Source organism: Tachyglossus aculeatus, chromosome 19 (assembly GCF_015852505.1).
Source record: "Tachyglossus aculeatus isolate mTacAcu1 chromosome 19, mTacAcu1.pri, whole genome shotgun sequence".
Classification (NCBI taxonomy): domain Eukaryota; kingdom Metazoa; phylum Chordata; class Mammalia; order Monotremata; family Tachyglossidae; genus Tachyglossus; species Tachyglossus aculeatus.
The window spans coordinates 14,284,302-14,302,169 of record NC_052084.1 but is presented as its reverse complement, the minus strand read 5'-3'; the positions used below and the strand labels follow the sequence as shown (position 1 = coordinate 14,302,169).

Sequence of the window (17,868 nt, the reverse complement as noted above, 5' to 3'; positions counted from 1 at the left end):
GTGTGTGTGTGTGTGTGTGTCCCTTGTGTGTGTCCCTGATTCCAAGGGTGCCGAGCAGCAAGAGGTTTGCTTTTTCCCAGGCTGTTTTAAAAGAAGCGTTATATTTAGCACGTTTGGCGTAGTAGCAGTAAACAAACATCAGTCCTTAGAACACTTGCGTGGGTGCCTTTTTCCTCTAGGTTGCCGGTTTGCCCGCGCCTTCGGTCCGGGCCTTCATTAATCACTCAATCAATCAATCAATCAATCGTATTTATTGAGCGCTTACTGTGTGCAGAGCACTGGACTAAGCGCTTGGGAAGTCCAAGTTGGCAACATCTAGAGACAGTCCCTACCCAACAGTGGGCTCACAGTCTAAAAGGGGGAGACAGAGAACAAAACCAAACATACTAACAAAATAAAATGAATAGATATGTACTAGTAAAATAATAAATAGAGATAAATCAATCAATCAATCAATCGTATTTATTGAGTGCTTACTGTGTGCAGAGCACTGGACTAAGCGCTTGGGAAGTCCAAGTTGGCAACATAATACAGTCCCTACCCAACAGTGGGCTCACAGTCTAAAAGGGGTTGACAGAGAACAAAACCAAACATACTAACAAAATAAAATAAATGGAATAGATATGTACTAGTAAAATAATAAATAGAGATCAATCAATCAATCAATCGTATTTATTGAGCGCTTACTGTGTGCACAGCACTGTACTAAGCACTTGGGAAGTACAAGTTGGCAACATCTAGAGACGGTCCCTACCCAACAGTGCGCTCACAGTCTAAAAGGGGGAGACAGAGAACAAAAGCAAACATACTAACAAAATAAAACAAATGGAATAGATATGTACAAGTAAAATAATAAATAAATAGAGATCAATCAATCAATCGCATTTATTGAGCGCTTACTGTGTGCAGAGCACTGTACTAAGCGCTTGGGAAGTCCAAGTTGGCAACATATACAGTCCCTACCCAACAGTGGGCTCGCAGTCTAAAAGGGGGAGACAGAGAACAAAACCAGACATACTAACAAAATAAAATAAATGGAATAGATATGTACTAGTAAAATAATAAATAAATAGAGATCAATCAATCAATCGTATTTATTGAGCGCTTACTGTGTGCAGAGCACTGGACTAAGCGCTTGGGAAGTCCAAGTTGGCAACATATATAGTCCCTACCCAACAGTGGGCTCACAGTCTAAAAGGGGGAGACAGAGAACAAAAGCAAACATACTAACAAAATAAAATAAATGGAATAGATATGTACAAGTAAAATAATAAATAAATAGAGATCAATCAATCAATCGTATTTATTGAGCGCTTACTGTGTGCAGAGCACTGGACTAAGCGCTTGGGAAGTCCAAGTTGGCAACATATACAGTCCCTACCCAACAGTGGGCTCGCAGTCTAAAAGGGGGAGACAGAGAACAAAACCAGACATACTAACAAAATAAAATAAATGGAATAGATATGTACAAGTAAAATAATAAATAAATAGAGATCAATCAATCAATCAATCAATCGTATTTATTGAGCGCTTACTGTGTGCAGAGCACTGGGAAGTCCAAGTTGGCAACATATACAGTCCCTACCCAACAGTGGGCTCCCAGTCTAAAAGGGGGAGGCAGAGAACAAAAGCAAACACACTAACAAAATAAAACGAATGGAATAGATATGTACAAGTAAAATAAATAAACAGAGATAAATAAATACACCTGCGGGGTCCGATCGCGGCCGTCGGTGAGTCCCTTGGGCTTAAGCTAGGGGACTTTAACGTTTTCCCCACCAAACTCCGTCGGAGCCCCTTTGGGGCAGGTCGGTCTTCGGCGAAAAATCTACGGAGCCTGGGGGCTGGAGTGAACATTTTTATTTTCCTTTTACGACTTTCCTCCTTTCGAAGGGTTGTTTTTTTTTTTTCCTATTAGCGACCGGGCGGTCTCCGCGCGCTACCCTAGGCGCCCAATCGCCAATTGGCGTTGCAGCAGGCCCGCAGTCGCCGTTTTATACATTTGCGGCTCCCGAGGCGGGGGGGAGGAGAACAAAATCCCCGCTTCAGCCCCGTGCAGGCATCTGTTTCCCATCTCCTTCGCAGGGGCAAAGGAGGATCGAGTCTCGGGAAGGGGAGAGGGAGACGCGGATCTGATTTGATATATATTTTTTTTTGAACAAGGAGAGATGCAAAGTGGAGGCATTCTCCAGCAGGAGGGAGGCGGGGGGCGGGCAGGGCCGGGTCGAGGGGGGAAAGCAGCAGGAGGAGGAGGAGAGGGAGGGAAGAGGGAGGGAAGGCGCCTGTCATGTTCCCTCTCTAACCCTGGGGGCATCCTGAAACCTCTCGGAAATCCGCGGGGAAATGGGAAACGGGATTGACGGGTTTCACACGCTCCTCGCTAGACGGAGCCGCTCATTACCATAACCGTCTGGAGCGGCGGGAGCGGCCGAGGAGCGGGCCCGGGCCCGGTGCAGGACGAGAGGAGCCTCGGGGAGCCGCAGGGAGGAGGAGGAGGAGGAGGAGGAGGAGGAGGAGGAGGAGGAGGAGGAGGAGGAGTCCCCGGAGTCCCCGGAGCGGGCGGGCCGCCGGGGGCCGGCCGGGCGCTCGCTCTCTCTGTCGGGAGGCCCGAGCCAACGCCAACGCCAACGCGGTAAGAGCCAGGCAGGTGGCCGAAACGGGGGGGGAAGGGGGGGGGTGCTGGGGCTCGTTTTGGCCGCCTGCCGCACACACACACACACACACACACACACATTCATTCGATCGTATTTATTGAGCGCCTCCTGTGTGCAGCGCACTGGACTAAGCGCTTGGAAACCCTCATCCCAGACTGAGCCCCCTCCTTCCTCTCCCCCTCCCCACCCCCCCGCTTTACCTCCTTCCCCTCCCCACAGCATCTGTATATATATATGCATATATGTATATATAAATAATATATATATATATGTTTGTACATATTTATTACTCTATGCGCCTCCTGTGTGCAGCGCACTGGACTAAGCGCTTGGAAACCCTAACCCCAGACTGAGCCCCCTCCTTCCCCTCCCCATCCCCCCCGCCTTATCTCCTTCCCTTCCCCATATATGAAATATATGTATGTATGTGTACATATATATATATAAATAAATAATATATATATATGTTTGTACATATGTATTACTCTATTTATGCGCCTCCTGTGTGCAGCGCACTGGACTAAGCGCTTGGAAACCCGAACCCCAGAGTGAGCCCCCTCCTTCCTCTCCCCCTTCTTCCCCTCCCCTTCCCCCCCGCCTTATCTCCTTCCCTTCCCCGCAGCACCTGTATATATATATATATATAAAATATATGTATGTATGTATACATATATATAAATAAATAATATATATATATGTATATATGTTTGTACATATTTGTTACTCTATTTGTGCGCCTCCTGTGTGCAGCGCACTGGACTAAGAGCTTGGAAACCCTAACCCCAGACTGAGCCCCCTCCTTCCCTTCCCCATCCCCCCCGCCTTATCTCCTTCCCCTCCCCGCAGCACCTGTATATATATATAAAATATATGTATACATGTTTGTACATATTTATTACTCTATTTATGCGCCTCCTGTGTGCAGCGCACTGGACTAAGCGCTTGGAAACCCTAACCTCAGACTGAGCCCCCTCCTTCGTCTCCTCCTCCTTCCCCCCCCCGCCTTACCTCCTTCCCCTCCCCACAGCACCTGTATATATGTATATATGTACATATTTATTACTCTATTTATGTGCCTCCTGTGTGCAGCGCACTGGACTAAGCGCTTGGAAACCCGAACCCCAGACTGAGCCCCCTCCTTCCTCTCCCCATCCCCCCCTCTTACCTCCTCCCCCTCCCCACAGCACCTGTATATATATATATATATATATATATGTGTGTGTGTGTGTGTATATGTTTGTACATATTTCTCTTTATTTTACTTGTACGTATTTACTGTTCTATTTATTTTATTTGGTTAATATGTTTGGTTTTGTTGTCTGCCTCCCCCTTCTAGACTGTGAGCCCGCTGTTGGGTAGGGACCGTCCCTATATGTTGCCAACTTGCACAGTGCTCTGCACACAGTAAGCGCTCAATAAATACGACTGAATGAGTGAATGAATGAAAGGACAAGTCGGCAACCTAGGGAGACGGTCCCTCCCCATCAACGGGCTCCCAGTCTCAAGTCACTTCACTTCTCTGTGCCTCAATTACCTCATCTGTCAAATGGGGATGAAGACTGCGAGCCCCCCGTGGGACAACCTGATCACCTTGTAACCTCCCTAGCGCTTAGAACAGTGCTTTGCACGCAGTAAGCGCTTAATAAATGCCATCATTATTATTATTATTATAGAAGGGGGAGACCGGCATTCATTCATTCACGCAATCGTATTGACTGAGCGCCTGCTGCGTGCAGAGCACTGGACTAAGCGCTTGGGAAGGACAAGTCAGTCAATCAGTCGTATTTATTGAGCGCTTACTGGGTGCAGAGCACTGGACTAAGCGCTTGGGAGCTACAAGTTGGCAACATATAGAGACAGACGGCCCCTCCCCAACCACGGGCACACAAACACACACACAGCCACACACACAACCTTGTTGGGCCGCCCTCGTGCGCGTCCTTGATGCCCGAGAGCGCGCACCCCCAACACACACACACACACACACACACACACACACACACACACACACACACACACACACACACACACACACACACACCCCACCCCCGTCCGGTGTGTGGGGGGGGTCTTAAGCAGCCGGGCCCTGCTGCCCCTTAGTGCCGACCTGTATGTATGTATATATGTTTGTAGATATTTATTACTTTTTTTGTACATATTTATTACATATTTATTACTCTATTTATTTATTTTACTTGTACCTATCTATTCTATTTATTTTATTTTGTTAGCATGTTTGGTTTTGTTCTCTGTCTCCCCCTTTTAGACTGTGAGCCCACCGTTGGGTAGGGACCGTCTCTAGATGTTGCCAACTTGGGCCTCCCAAGCGCCTAGTCCAGTGCCCTGCACACAGTAAGCGCTCAATAAATACGATTGATGATGATGACAGGGACTACGTACTGAGCGACATCCATCCCCCCCCCCCCCCCCCCCATCTCCCGCCGCCTCTTGGCGCGCAAACCGCCGGGCCTGAAGCCGCCTGGTCCCCGCCCCCTCCGCCCTTCATCCATTCATTCGGTCGTGTTGATTGAGCGCCTACTGTGTGCAGAGCACTGGGCTAAGCGCTTGGGAAGGACAGGTTGGCACCACAGGGAGACGGGCCCTACCCAACAACGGGCGTCCGTCCGTCCAGGCCGGAGGAGGAGGAGGAGGGCCGGGCCCAGCTCGGCCAATGCCCGTGAGTCATTTTCCTTGGCATCCCACCTGGCAGCTTTATTTCCCCCCAGAAGGGAACTTAGAAAAAGACCACTAATACCCCTTCGTCTCCAGGGAAAGCAGCGCGGAAGACAACTTGCCCTTTGTTCGAAAGCACTTGGGGTTTTTTGGTCGACTTTCTGGCTGAGCGGGCAAAGCCGCGAGGCCCAGGCAGCCTCATCCTCTTCCTCCTCTTCCTCCTCCTCCTCTGCCCCCCGGGGGTCCGCACCTGCCGGGGGCGGGGGGCGCCAACCACTCCCCGGTGCTCTTGGATGGGATTTTCCCGCATTTCGGGATTAGAATCAAACCCGCAGGACGGTCGCAGTTCGGGGCGCCAGGATGGATTAACTCGGTTGCCAGGAATGTACTTTGAAAACGGCCAGGAGGCCCTCTCCCTTTATTTGTTCAAATGTATATTATGGTACTTGGTAAACGCTTACTATGTGCCAAGCACTATATATATATAAGATACATATCTTGTTTTATATATAAGTATACCTCTCTATATATATATCTTATTATATATATATATAAATTCGGGAGTGACAGTAAATTCCAGCCAGTTTCACAGAAGGTCTAAAGGAATAGCAATCTGAAGTTTCCAGGAATGTACTTTGAAAATGGCCAGGAGGCCCTCTTGCTTTATTTGATCAGATGTATATTATGGTACTTGTTAAACGCTTACTATGTGCCAAGCACTATATATATAAGATATATATCTTGTTTTATATGTAAATATACCTATGTATATATATATATAAATTCGGGAGTGACAGTAAATTCCAGCCAGTATCACAGAAGGTCCAAAGGAATAGCAATCTGAAGTTTCCAGGGTTGTACTTTGAAAATGGCCAGGAGGCTGTGTCGCTTTATTTGATCAAATATATATTATGGCACTTGTTAAATGCTTACTATGTGCCAAGCACTATATATATAAGATATATATCTTGTTTTATATATAAATATACCTATATATATCTTATTTTATATATATATATAAATCTATCTAAATTCGGGAGTGACAGTAAATGCCAGCCAGTATCACAGAAGGTCTAAAGGAATAGCAATCTGAAGTTTCCAGGGTTGTACTTTGAAAATGGCCAAGAGGCTGTCTCGCTTTATTTGATCAAATATATATTATGGTACTTGTTAAATGCTTACTGTGTGCCAAGCACTATATATATAAGATATATATCTTGCTTTATATATAAATATACCTATATATATCTTATTTTTTATATATATATATATATATATATAAATTCGGGAGTGACAGTAAATTCCAGCCAGTATTCATTCAATCGTATTTATCACAGAAGGTCTAAAGGAATAGCAATCTGAAGTTGTGTGGAGGGAAAAAACCAAAACAGAATATTATTATTATTGTATTTATTGAGCGCTTACTGTGGGCAAAGCACTGGACTAAGCGCTTGAGAGTACGGTATAACAGCAAACACATTCCCTGCCCACAACGAGGTCACAGTGTAGATGTAGCAGTGTATAGGAACTTGCCTAGGAACATCCGCTGGAAAAGGTCATTAGAAAATCTTCAGCCTCCTGGGGATGCTTATGGGTGTCGTTTTTCGGCATTCCCTTGGTTGATAAATTGGAAGAAGTTAAGTAGCCTGAGGTTAAAAGGATAGTCTCTGGTGGTGGTGGTGGGGGGGGGAATAGGTGACTTTCATTTGCAGCAGCCTATTTAACACTTTTGTTTTAACCTCAGCCTGTCTGCCCCTCCCCCATCTCTCTTTCTTGCTCATCAAATTCAATCTTAAATGTCAACCTTTGGTTGTGATTATATGTAATAATAATAGCACTATATAAGCTAATGCATAACCGTGATCCTTTAAATCCAGGGGAAGAGTTATAATGTAAATCTCATTATGCAGAGTCTTTTGACACTCGGTGGGATTTTGGAGGGAATCCATATAGTGTGTATAAGTAAAAGGGTAGCAAGAGCTATTAATGCTCCTTGCAGTGTGTTATTTGGAGAATCTTTTGTTCATGGGTGGTAGTTATTTATAAAAGCTCATCTCCCTCCCCCTTTTAATTTGTTAGTATTTTAATTACATAAGCAACAAATTGGCTCGTGGAAGTTACTATTTCCTCTCTCCCCTAATTATTTCATTTTTATTTTACATAACTGTTGAAAGTATTTGAATTCCTTCTGTGTAGGAATGTGTGTGGAAAGAGGTGAGTGTGTGTGTGTGTATTTATTCAAAAAGGGAAGAGTATTGAAAGCAAATATTACAAAGGAAAGAAAGGCAGCTGGATTGAGAAGTTTTATGCCAAGCTTCAGTCAAATTAAAATTCAAAAGACCTTTATGAAAGTCCCTTCAATACTAGTAGTTTGTAATAATATAAGTCATTAAGTGTAAACAGGACTGTCTGTTATAAAACAGCTTTGGTCTGTATGGGATCTTAGTAAGTAAAAATAACCAGCATCACAGATTTCATTAGACTCTCATATTATCGGTTAATGGTGCTGGGTCCGATAAAAGGCTAGAATGCATTCAATGCCAGGAATTAGAGATTCCAGCTTGATTGGCTTTCTGAGCAGATTGTTGAAAAAAAGTAGACTAATTCATGAGATTCTTCCAATGGCAATGCCGTCTGAGATGTGTGTGACATATTTGTGTAGTTCGGAGTTTGACAGGAGACAGAACAACTTGGCCTTTTTACACCTTTTCCTTCAAGGCCAAATCTCCCTGGTGATGACCTTCCAATAGTAAAGTAAATACATTTAGCTTATCTTTCTTTTAAAATTGTTACTTTAATATTTTACCTTGGAACCTCAAAAAATGTATTACCTGTCAGTTAATTTTCCTAGAAATTCTCGGCTGCTATTTCAAAGGACTTCTTTAAAATGAAGTATGTAGCCATGTGAGTCACATCCTGCAGTATCTTGGTCATGGTTTGGGTGTAGGTTTTCTGTCGGCCTCCCCTTTTAGCATCTGTCAGATGGGCATGATGATATACATGATGCTTCAAGAGGGATAACTTGGGGCAGGGGAAGACAGTTCTGAATCATTAATTTTGGTCAAATAAACCTGAAAAATATTATTTTGTAATGATTGGACTCCCTCCCTGTGCCCCCGTGGCCCCTCCTCAGGCCCTCTTCTTTTTTCCAGAAGAAGAAGCCTCAATGCAATGTGTAGGTGATAGTGCATTCATTCATTCATTCATTCAACCTATTTATTGAGCACTTACTGTGTGCAAAGCACTGTACTGAGCGCTTGGGAGAGTACAGTACAACAACAAACAGACATATTCCTGCTCACAAGGAGCTCACAGTCTGAAGGGGGAGACAGACATTAATATAAATAAATAAATAGATAAATGAATAAATTACAGACATATACATCCATATGTGCTGTGGGGATGAGAGGGAGGATGAATGAAGGAGCAAGTAGGAGCGGCACAGAGGGGAGTGGAAGAATGCATAATGAGGTGAGGTGAATCTTTCTTTCAAATACCCCACTCTTCATCTCAAGAGCATTCCGAATTGTATACCCTGTTAGGAAAAGGAAACTGACCTCTGGTGTGTATTTGAATGGTGTATTTGAGAATGCATTTCAAGGAAGCAGTCCTGGGCAACTCCTTTGGGCAATTCTCTCACTGCTTACCAGGCCAGAGGGGCCTTTGTGGTTTCTTCACACTTCAGTCTTCCTCCAAGTTAGCAGTTGACAGGCTCTTAGTGCTATTGGGCCTTTCAGGACTTCCCTCTGGTGCCTTCGGTGATAATTTTAGATCTTCACAGTTTTTCTGCAGTCACTTTTGATTTTTCTTTCTTAGGCCTGCCACTCCTCTTATGTAGACAGACCCTCGCCCCTGTCAATCAGTCAGTGGTATTTATTGGGCCTGTCACTGCCCTCCACCCAGCCCACACTACCACCTTGAACCTGCTCAGGTGTTGAGTGGAAACGTTTGTTCCAAGGGAGTTGGCCCCTACGTTTTAGAGAATGGAGAAGGTTGAGGTGTAAGGAGCTACAGGGAGTTGTTCTGGGCTCCACTGTGGACTCATTTCTGGGTTAGAAAGTGAGAAAACTGGAGGCAGAGTGCCCTGCCTGGTCTGTTGCCCCTTAAGAAAGTTTTCTCCCTCTCAGCTCTGCAGTGTGAGGAGTTACAGGCTACGTCTGGCCCTGAAATCCCAGCTCCTGTTTAATATTCTGCCTGCTCCATTGATGTTGTGCTTGGCTCCTGTGGGACTGCAACTCACGGCTTGAAACTGGAGCCAATTTTCTGTCTTAATCTCAGAGTGTTTTGACTGGAGGCAGATCCAGTTCAGTCCGATCAGGGCTAGTGGAAACAACTACCAAGTCTCGCTGTCCGTCTCATTTGGGAGAAGAAAACGGGAGGGTAGGGGAAGGGGAAGCCTGCAGTGTTAAAGAGGAGGCGGCTCTGCTGGAAATGAGGCGAGAGCGTGGCGAGCAACTGAACTGATTTTGTAAACCTGTGAGCATTGTTTGGGATCGTGGCTTTTCCCCCCCTTTTTTTCTTTTGATTTATGGCTTTCATCAAAGGAAAACCTCTGGAGACTGCCTAGAATACAGATTTTCTTTTACTAATAGAGAGTAAACACATGGGTTTCGGTACTCTTAGTGGAGAGTTTTCTGGGGAAGGTGATGAGGAAAATGTGTTTAGAAGGCAAGGCCGCTGACTGAAGGAGGACTTGGGGCAGAGGGGGGAACCGGAGGTGGGGTGTGGGGGGAAGAGAAAGACTCGCCCATGAAATACAGATTACCGAAGAGAGAGACTGAGCTGGGAAGCCGCAGAGTTTTGCTGAGTAGGGTTTCTGGTTTTGTTTTAAGGGCTTTTTCTTTGGCGGGGGGGAAGGAAAATACATAAGAACAGAGGGGAACACCGAGAAGTCAATGCCTTCTGACAGCCAAGGAGTGAAAATACCAACTGCCGTTGAAAAAGCTCGATTTTTATTGGGAGTGTTTTTCTCTTTCCAGATCTGAGGTTATCAGAGATGACTCTGGTTCTGTCCATGAATAGATTCTGCGATCCCATTGTTTCTGAAGGAGCCGCTGAAATTGCCGAGTACCAGACACTATGGGAGTCGGACTGCTACAGCAGCACCAGTCCCTCCGTTCCCATTCAGGCTCCTCTGCAGGGAGACAGAGGAGCCTGCCAATCTCTGGCAGGTACCAGTCCCTCCCTGCTACCTGATTCCCACTGCGGCCAGCCTGATGGGGATGGGGGGGGAGAGGGGCTATGAGTACCACTGGGGGAATAGGGGCCGGTCCTTTTAAATGGGTAGAATGGATGCTATCCGAATTCCCCTACTTTAGCTATAATTAGGAAATCAAGGCATCATGACTAGATGTGGTTGTATCCAGCCCCGTTTCTGGGAGCACTATGTAAATCATGCAAAATAATTTTTGTCACCCCCCACCCCAAAAAAAAAACCCAACCTGGAAAACTGTAACCTCTCCACGCGCTTAGAACGGTGCTTTGCACATAGTAAGCGCTTAATAAATGCCATAAAAAAACATTTGGGCCAACATTTTGGTTCGAATTTCACAATCAGTGAAATCATATAGTTCTCTTCAAGTGACTCAGGCCCTATCTAAAGGGATTAAAGAAATAAAAAAACACTAGCAGCTATTCATCACCTCTTTTGTACTGAATCTCAGCGCTCACTTGGCGTGAGAATGTAAAAGAAAAAAATCCAAACAGAAATGTGTGTTTCCTTATTCTGAGGATCGTTTCTTTATCCCAGTTGTTCCTTTTGAAGGTTAAATAGTGAAGAATCTAAAGTTTAGGTCACTTAAATTCTTAATGAAGTGTGAATTGCCTTCAAGGTACAAGAGGAAAAGTGAATCCTCCCCCACAGACTGTGTCTGATTTAAAAGATAAAACCTTTTATTTATTAATTTCTCATATATTACATTTTGTGGAAGGAAGTTCATCAGGTTGACCTCCGCTGCCCTATATTTAAGTTTTTCGGCTTTGCTCTTTATATTAGGAAACTGAAATTTCAGATTTTGAAATAACAGCAGATGAAGCCAGGCCTACTAAGAGTCATATACTTGCAGCCGAAGGCCAGTAGTATTTGTGGTGGGTCAGCAGTCAGTATAGACTTTATCTATCTTTCTCTTCCCAAACTCTGTACTTTGTGTCCCTCGAGGGGTACGTAGACTAGAAAAAAATATATAGGCTGAAAAATAACTTCTGTTTTTCTGCAACACTATATTAAGATTAGTATCAGGTGCTTGAATTCTTTTAAACAATTTCAAAACAAAATAATTGTTGGGCTCTTCCCATCAATGAATCCTGATGCCTGATGGGACCCCTAGAGCAAAGATTTTCCAGGGGGAAAAATCCAATGAAAAGTTCAAAGTCTTGGCCCTGCTCAGATATAATGGTTGTTTTGCCGTTGACTAGAACAACGGCCTAGTTTGGGTTATGGGATCTGATGCGATATTTACTATTAAGGCAAAAGTTTATTTTTAATCACCAAATGTACATAAAAATTTGTGGCAGAGTTATCCTGTAGTAGAAAAGGAAATGAAAGTATTTTGTTTGGAGAACCTCTGGCAAACCGCATGTCATTTGTCATATCTGATTTATTACCACAGGATCACATTACAGGGGAATTTCAAATCCTATAACAGCATCCAAGATCACATACTTTAAGAGGAAATATGTGGAAGAAGAGGATTTTCACCCTCCACTCAGCAGCTGCAGCCATAAAGTATGTTGTTGGGTTTTTTTTAAGTCTTTATTTTTATTTAAGAGGTTCAGGTACTTCATTACAGTTGCTTGATCTGTTTCTAGAAGTTGAAATGCCCAACCCAGGAAATGAAGTTGAGTCCGCACAACCACATTAACTGTTGTTCCTTTTTCGGTATCATTGATTTTCATTCATTCAATCGTATTTATTGAGCGCTTACTGTGTGCAGAGCACTGTACTAAGCGCTTGGGAAGTACAAGTTGGCAACATATAGAGACAGTCCCTACCCAACAGTGGGCTCACAGTCTAGAAGGGGAAGACAGAACAAAACAAAACATATTAACAAAATAAAATAAATAGAATATGTACACGTAAAATAAATAGAGTAATAAATACGTACATACATATATACATATATACAGGTGCTGTGGGGAAGGGAAGGAGGTAAGGCTGGGGGAATGGAGAGGGGAAGGAGGGGGAGAGGAAGGAGGGGGCTCAGTCTGGGAAGGCCTCCTGGAGGAGGTGAGCTCTCAGTAGGGCCTTGAAGGGAGGAAGAGAGCTAGCTTGGCGGATGTGGGGAGGGAGGGCATTCCAGGCCAGGGGGATGACGTGGGTCGGGGGTCGACGGCGGGACAGGCGAGAACGAGGCAAAGTGAGGAGGTTAGTGGCAGAGGAGCGGAGGGTGCGGGCTGGGCTGTAGAAGGAGAGAAGGGAAGTGAGGTAGGAGGGGGCGAGGTGATGGAGAGCCTTGAAGCCGAGGGTGGGGAGTTTCTGCCTGAACTTAAATTTTCCTCAATTTAAGTTAAGAACTAAAATGATGAAACTCCTACCAGAAACATGGATAAATCAAACCAAGTGAATTTTCTTCTTTCTTTGGGTCTTTTCATTGAAAGTGAAGTTATTGGCTTGGGGTTACTCTGCAGGCTTTTCCCCATGAAGCGTGCCCAATGCATGCTCCGGCTTTGTTTCCTCAGGCAAGGGTAGGTAGTGCCTATTGCATTCAGTGTTAGTTACATTTGGGGATAAGTAGGAGAAATGGGCAGGTGTTTTCCCTCCTGAGAAGCCCTGTCTACCTGATGGATTCATTGGCATGGAGTGCTGAATGGCACCCTGGGCCTCAAATGGAAGCAGAGGGGAAGAGTGACTTTCAAGACTTGGGTATTTAGTTTTTTAAAGAAAGCGAAAGCCAAAGTGTTGGGGTTTTTCCTAATCTGTACCAGGGTAGGAAGAGACGGGGGGTTTGAATGAAGGAAGTGGTCGAGTTTGTGAATTTTACCGTTTGTTAAACCCCCCACCTTTTCTCTGTTGTCTTCTTCCTTAAAAATGATGACTGGTCGTTGCCGATGATGATAATGATGTGTACAAGGAATCCCCGACTCTCTCCCCAGTCTTTTAGACATTATTATTCATTGCTCATGAAAACCGTTAGGCCATGCTGTCTGTTCCATGCGTGTCATGTGGAGGCCAGGCTGTCCTCCGGTGAAGCCTAGCGGACCTGCGCTATTTGGGTGCTGAAAGAGTTACCTGTAGGGGTAGAAGGGCTGTTGGATTTCATTCCACTTCCTTTCTCTGCATGGAAATTTTCCACTTTCTGCTGGATTTAAACTACCAACCTAGAAGGAAAGGTTCTGAAAATGATGACTAGGTCCCCAGAGCCCCCCATTTTTCCTCATTTTCATTCAGATTGCTAGGCTGTCCTCTAGCTTCAACTCAGCCAGTCCTCTGGAGGGATTCTTCTTTTGACCTTTAGCGGGAATGCCTATCAGGACCTGAGATTCATGGATTGTTATTGCCTTTCTCCAAACAGGAACCATTACAGGGATGGCAAGAGACAAAATTTAGGAATCATTATCTCTTACCCTATGCTGGCTTAACTTAGGCTGGGGTCTCCCCTGCAGAAGGTGAAATGGAAGAGTAGTTTGTTCTATGTAGACAGCCAGTTTGATCTTTTGGGCTCCAAAGTGGTGTTTTGTCTTGAATTATCTGGTTCATAGATCAAATGAGGCAATAGGAGTCAATTTTCTACTTCATTTGGCATGTATAGAACTGTCTCAAGGTCGTCACCCTCCCAGAAATTGTAAGGATGGAAGTGTTCTTCCAGTGTGATGAGGGTTACATCTTGACACCTATTTAAATTCTTCTAACTTGAGCAATATATCGAAGGGACTTGGCAGTTGTGGTGTTCTCCTGCCACTTTAGATCTGTCTGGTGGGAGGAGAGCAAGGTGCTCTGAAGCTTCGCTCTCTGTGGGCCGGACCATCGTGGCAGCATAGGAGGGAGGAAGAGTGAATTCCCAGTGGGGCCTGCCCTCTGAGGAAAAAGAAAGCAAACGCAAGGGAAGTCAGGACCTAACAACTCTCTCAACCAGAGACCCTGGCAAATGGCTGATGTGCTGTTCAAGAATACTGCTGTGATACTTGTTCTATGAGGTTACCCAACCCTTTCCTTTTTCTCTTCCTCTTTGATTTTTAGACCATCTCTATTTTTGAGGAGCGGGCCCACATACTGTACATGTCCTTGGAAAAGCTGAAGTTTATCGATGACCCCGAAGTATACCTCCGGAGATCTGTCCTCATAAACAATTTAATGAAAAGAATCCATGGAGAAATTATCATGCAGAATAACTGGTGCTTTTCGGCCTGTTCATTCAGTGGGGCCTCCACACAAGAGTGGTTCATGGCTCAAGACTGTCCCTACAGGAAACGCCTCCGGATGGCAAAAGAGGAGTGTGAAAAGCTTCATACTTGCTGCTTTTATCAAGAATGTGGCAGTCACTACCTAAATTTGCCCTTCTCTGTAAATGCTAACATGGGAAATTCTTCCGCCTCCTCCTCCTCCTCTTCCTCCTCGTCCTCCTCCTCTTCCTCCTCCTCCTCCTCCTCTTCTTCCTCCTCTTCTTCCTCCTGTTCTTCTCCCCCTATGTCTTTGCCAAGCTGTTCCCATCAGGAGGATTATGCCCTGAGCAGTATGCCCCTTTACAGGAGTGAAGACCAGATACCTGCTAACGAAATATTCATTACTAATGCCAGGTCTGCCGGTGTTCAGGAAAAGGCCAAATTAAACGAAAAGGAAAGTGATGATACAGAGCGAGATGGCATGGCCGTAAGCCGTGAACCTTCGAGAGGCGATCTTGCTCTTGAATGTAAAAGCAAATTTTATGATTATTTTGAGACTGGTTGTAATGAAAAGAGCAATGTAAGCGAGTCTTGGAAGAAGTCCTTACGGAAAAAGGACTCTTTACCAAGTAATAAACTGTGCTGCAGCAAAGCAAGTAAAATATGAGCCATCTTTCTACTATAACTTTGAAGCATGCACAGCATGATCAATTAGCTACCATAAATTTTATTTTGAATGGATTTTATAGTTTTGTACAACTGATACAATTATGCCATGAACATGTTGTGTAGTTTTAATGCCTGGAGAGCAGATTGCATAAAACATCTGTACAATCTGCAGCAATATGGAGACTTCTTAAAAAAAAAACCCAAACAGTTGAATTACTGCTTACAAGTATATCCTACTTTTGTTCCACAGAAAAGCAAGTAGAACAGTTTGGAGCGGGGGACAACAAGACGTTTATCTCCCTTACCCTAAGGAGTCTGTCATTAAGAGTCTGTCACTCACTATAAAACTTCATCAATTTTGCCAAATTAATAAGCTAGATGTTTGGTAAGCAAGTCCACATTACCAGCAGGGACGGTCCAGTTTTTACATACGCTATGATACTTATTCTGAATCGAAAACTGGATGGATGGCTGTTAGGGAGCCAGGAAGAACTGGCCAATACACTCTGATGCTGACTGATGAAAATAGTCTGGAATGTCATGAAACACACCTGTTTGTGAAATTGAAATCAAAATACTGCATAGACCATAATCAGTTGCAAGTTTTTCAGCTTGGTTGTGAAGAGTAATGAAGCCTGTGGAGGTTTGTTAAACAGGGCGTTTTTTTGGTGCCTTACTTTATCTTAATTTTTGCCAGTGTAAAAATTAAGGATAAAATCAGAGTTACAGCAGGGATTTAACATAAACAGAGAAAACACAGGGTGGATCAATATTGTTGGAAAACTGTTACCTTTGAAATGTTGAGTTCAACTTTTTATTCAGCATCTCTGTCCTTCCTTGTTTTTGATGCCCAATTGCTTTTGGCTTTGGCATTTTTAGAAAGGGATTGAGGAAACAATGGAGGCAGATCTGTTGTAAACCAGCACTAGCTGCTTGTGCATTTCTATGGCAACTGTCTGTTGCTGGGTCTTTTTTTTTTTGTATAATGAAGTTCATGAACCAGTGGCATGCTTTATACTTTACTGTTTAGCATAATTTCACTCTTTTAGAATACAGAAGCATGTGGTTTTTTATATATGACTTTTGCTGTTAATTAAGAAGCACAATGTTCATAATAAATGATGTGGCGATCATTAAGGTTCTCTCTTAAATGAATGTAAAGATTTTAGTTTCAGAAAAGTTATCTTGGAGAAATGGGACTTGAGTCTGCAGTGTTTGTTGCAGGTTTGTTCATTCTTCATACTTATCGGTTCAATAAGCGTGTTTTCAGAAGTGTTTGGAGCATCTCTCCCCCTCCGATCTCCGGCTGTCCTCCTACCTAATGAGTGCTCCCATTTACAAAGTTACTAATTGGCCTGGGGATCCTTAGACAGTGCTTAATAGGAACCAAAAATCAAATGATGGAAATGTATGCCCCCTTTATTTCTCCAAGATAAAAGCTTTTGTATTATTGCTATTAATATTAAATATAGGTCTCATTCATACAGTGTATGAGTAGGATCATCATTTGGACAATTGTCCACAAGGACCAATTTTTTAAACAGATGTTCTTGTGTTATACCTGAGTAGTCTAGTAATGTCTGTTCTTTATTTTCAGTATTTGGTAAACATTTGATGTTTAAAATTAGAACTTAGATGCTTGTACACTAATGTGTTGTTGTAGTGAAGTGAGGTTTTCCTTGATCTATTTATTAAAATGACCAAAATTCAGTAATATTTTATATCTTTAATGGCTACTGGATCCATTTCTTCAATCTGTCGTTGGAAAATGCTGGGAGACTGAAGTGGGATAGCCAGGTAAGGGGCAATATGGAGTTTTAAATAAATAACTAGGCTTTTTTCCTCCTAGGTTCTCTAGAATGATTTTAAGTTGTTATGAAAAATCACACTGATGCATTTTGAGGCATGCAAATGGGTAGTACTCTATTAAGAAAATTGCATGCTGATATGAAGGCTGAGAGTCTGGTAATCTGAAATGTGGAATCGTCAGGAAGATGGAAAATATATAAGGACCTGGTCTTCCCCCTCCTCTCCCTTCCCCGCCCCCCATCCCATCCCATCCCGATGGATTCCTGTATCATTTCTAATTATTACCGTCAGGTGCCAATTACTGTTTTGTTAGTGAATTTATCATAACGCAGTTCATGTTGTTAACAAGGATTTTAAATGTGTAAGAAAAGTCAAGCGTACTGATTATACTTTTTAATGCACATTAACATACAGAACATTCAGTTCTGCCATACATGTTTTCACTATTTGTTTTGGTTAGAGTGCGGTTAGGGAATTAAGGAGCATTCACTCATCCAGCAACGTGAGCCTGTTTGGATACAGCTCGCTGTGGTGTCGGAAGAAACAGTAGGTGCACAGCGTCAGAAGCATCAGTTACTACAGCGTGAATTTTCATTAACGCAGGGTTCTGCAAGGGTGCGATCCCTGTGTTACTGGAGAGCTGGATGTACCCAGAGACTTTTACTTGCTAACCAAAAATGTGAAAATATTTAGCTTGTAATTTTCCAAATTTTCTACTAAAAAGTAGTCCTTTAGGTGGGCTTAA

The 17,868-nt window shown here is 43.7% G+C and overlaps 1 protein-coding gene across 1 annotated transcript; it reads left to right on the top strand.

Annotated features, from left to right (window-relative positions):
- The first annotated feature begins 2,535 nt into the window (after positions 1-2,535).
- Positions 2,536-17,020, top strand: SERTAD4 (SERTA domain containing 4). Its single transcript, XM_038761467.1, has 4 exons — positions 2,536-2,632; positions 10,307-10,498; positions 11,936-12,051; positions 14,503-17,020. The coding sequence occupies exons 2-4, from the start codon at positions 10,324-10,326 to the stop codon at positions 15,310-15,312; spliced, it is 1,101 nt and encodes a 366-aa protein (XP_038617395.1). The 5' UTR covers positions 2,536-2,632; positions 10,307-10,323; the 3' UTR covers positions 15,313-17,020.
- The last annotated feature ends 848 nt before the right edge of the window (positions 17,021-17,868 follow it).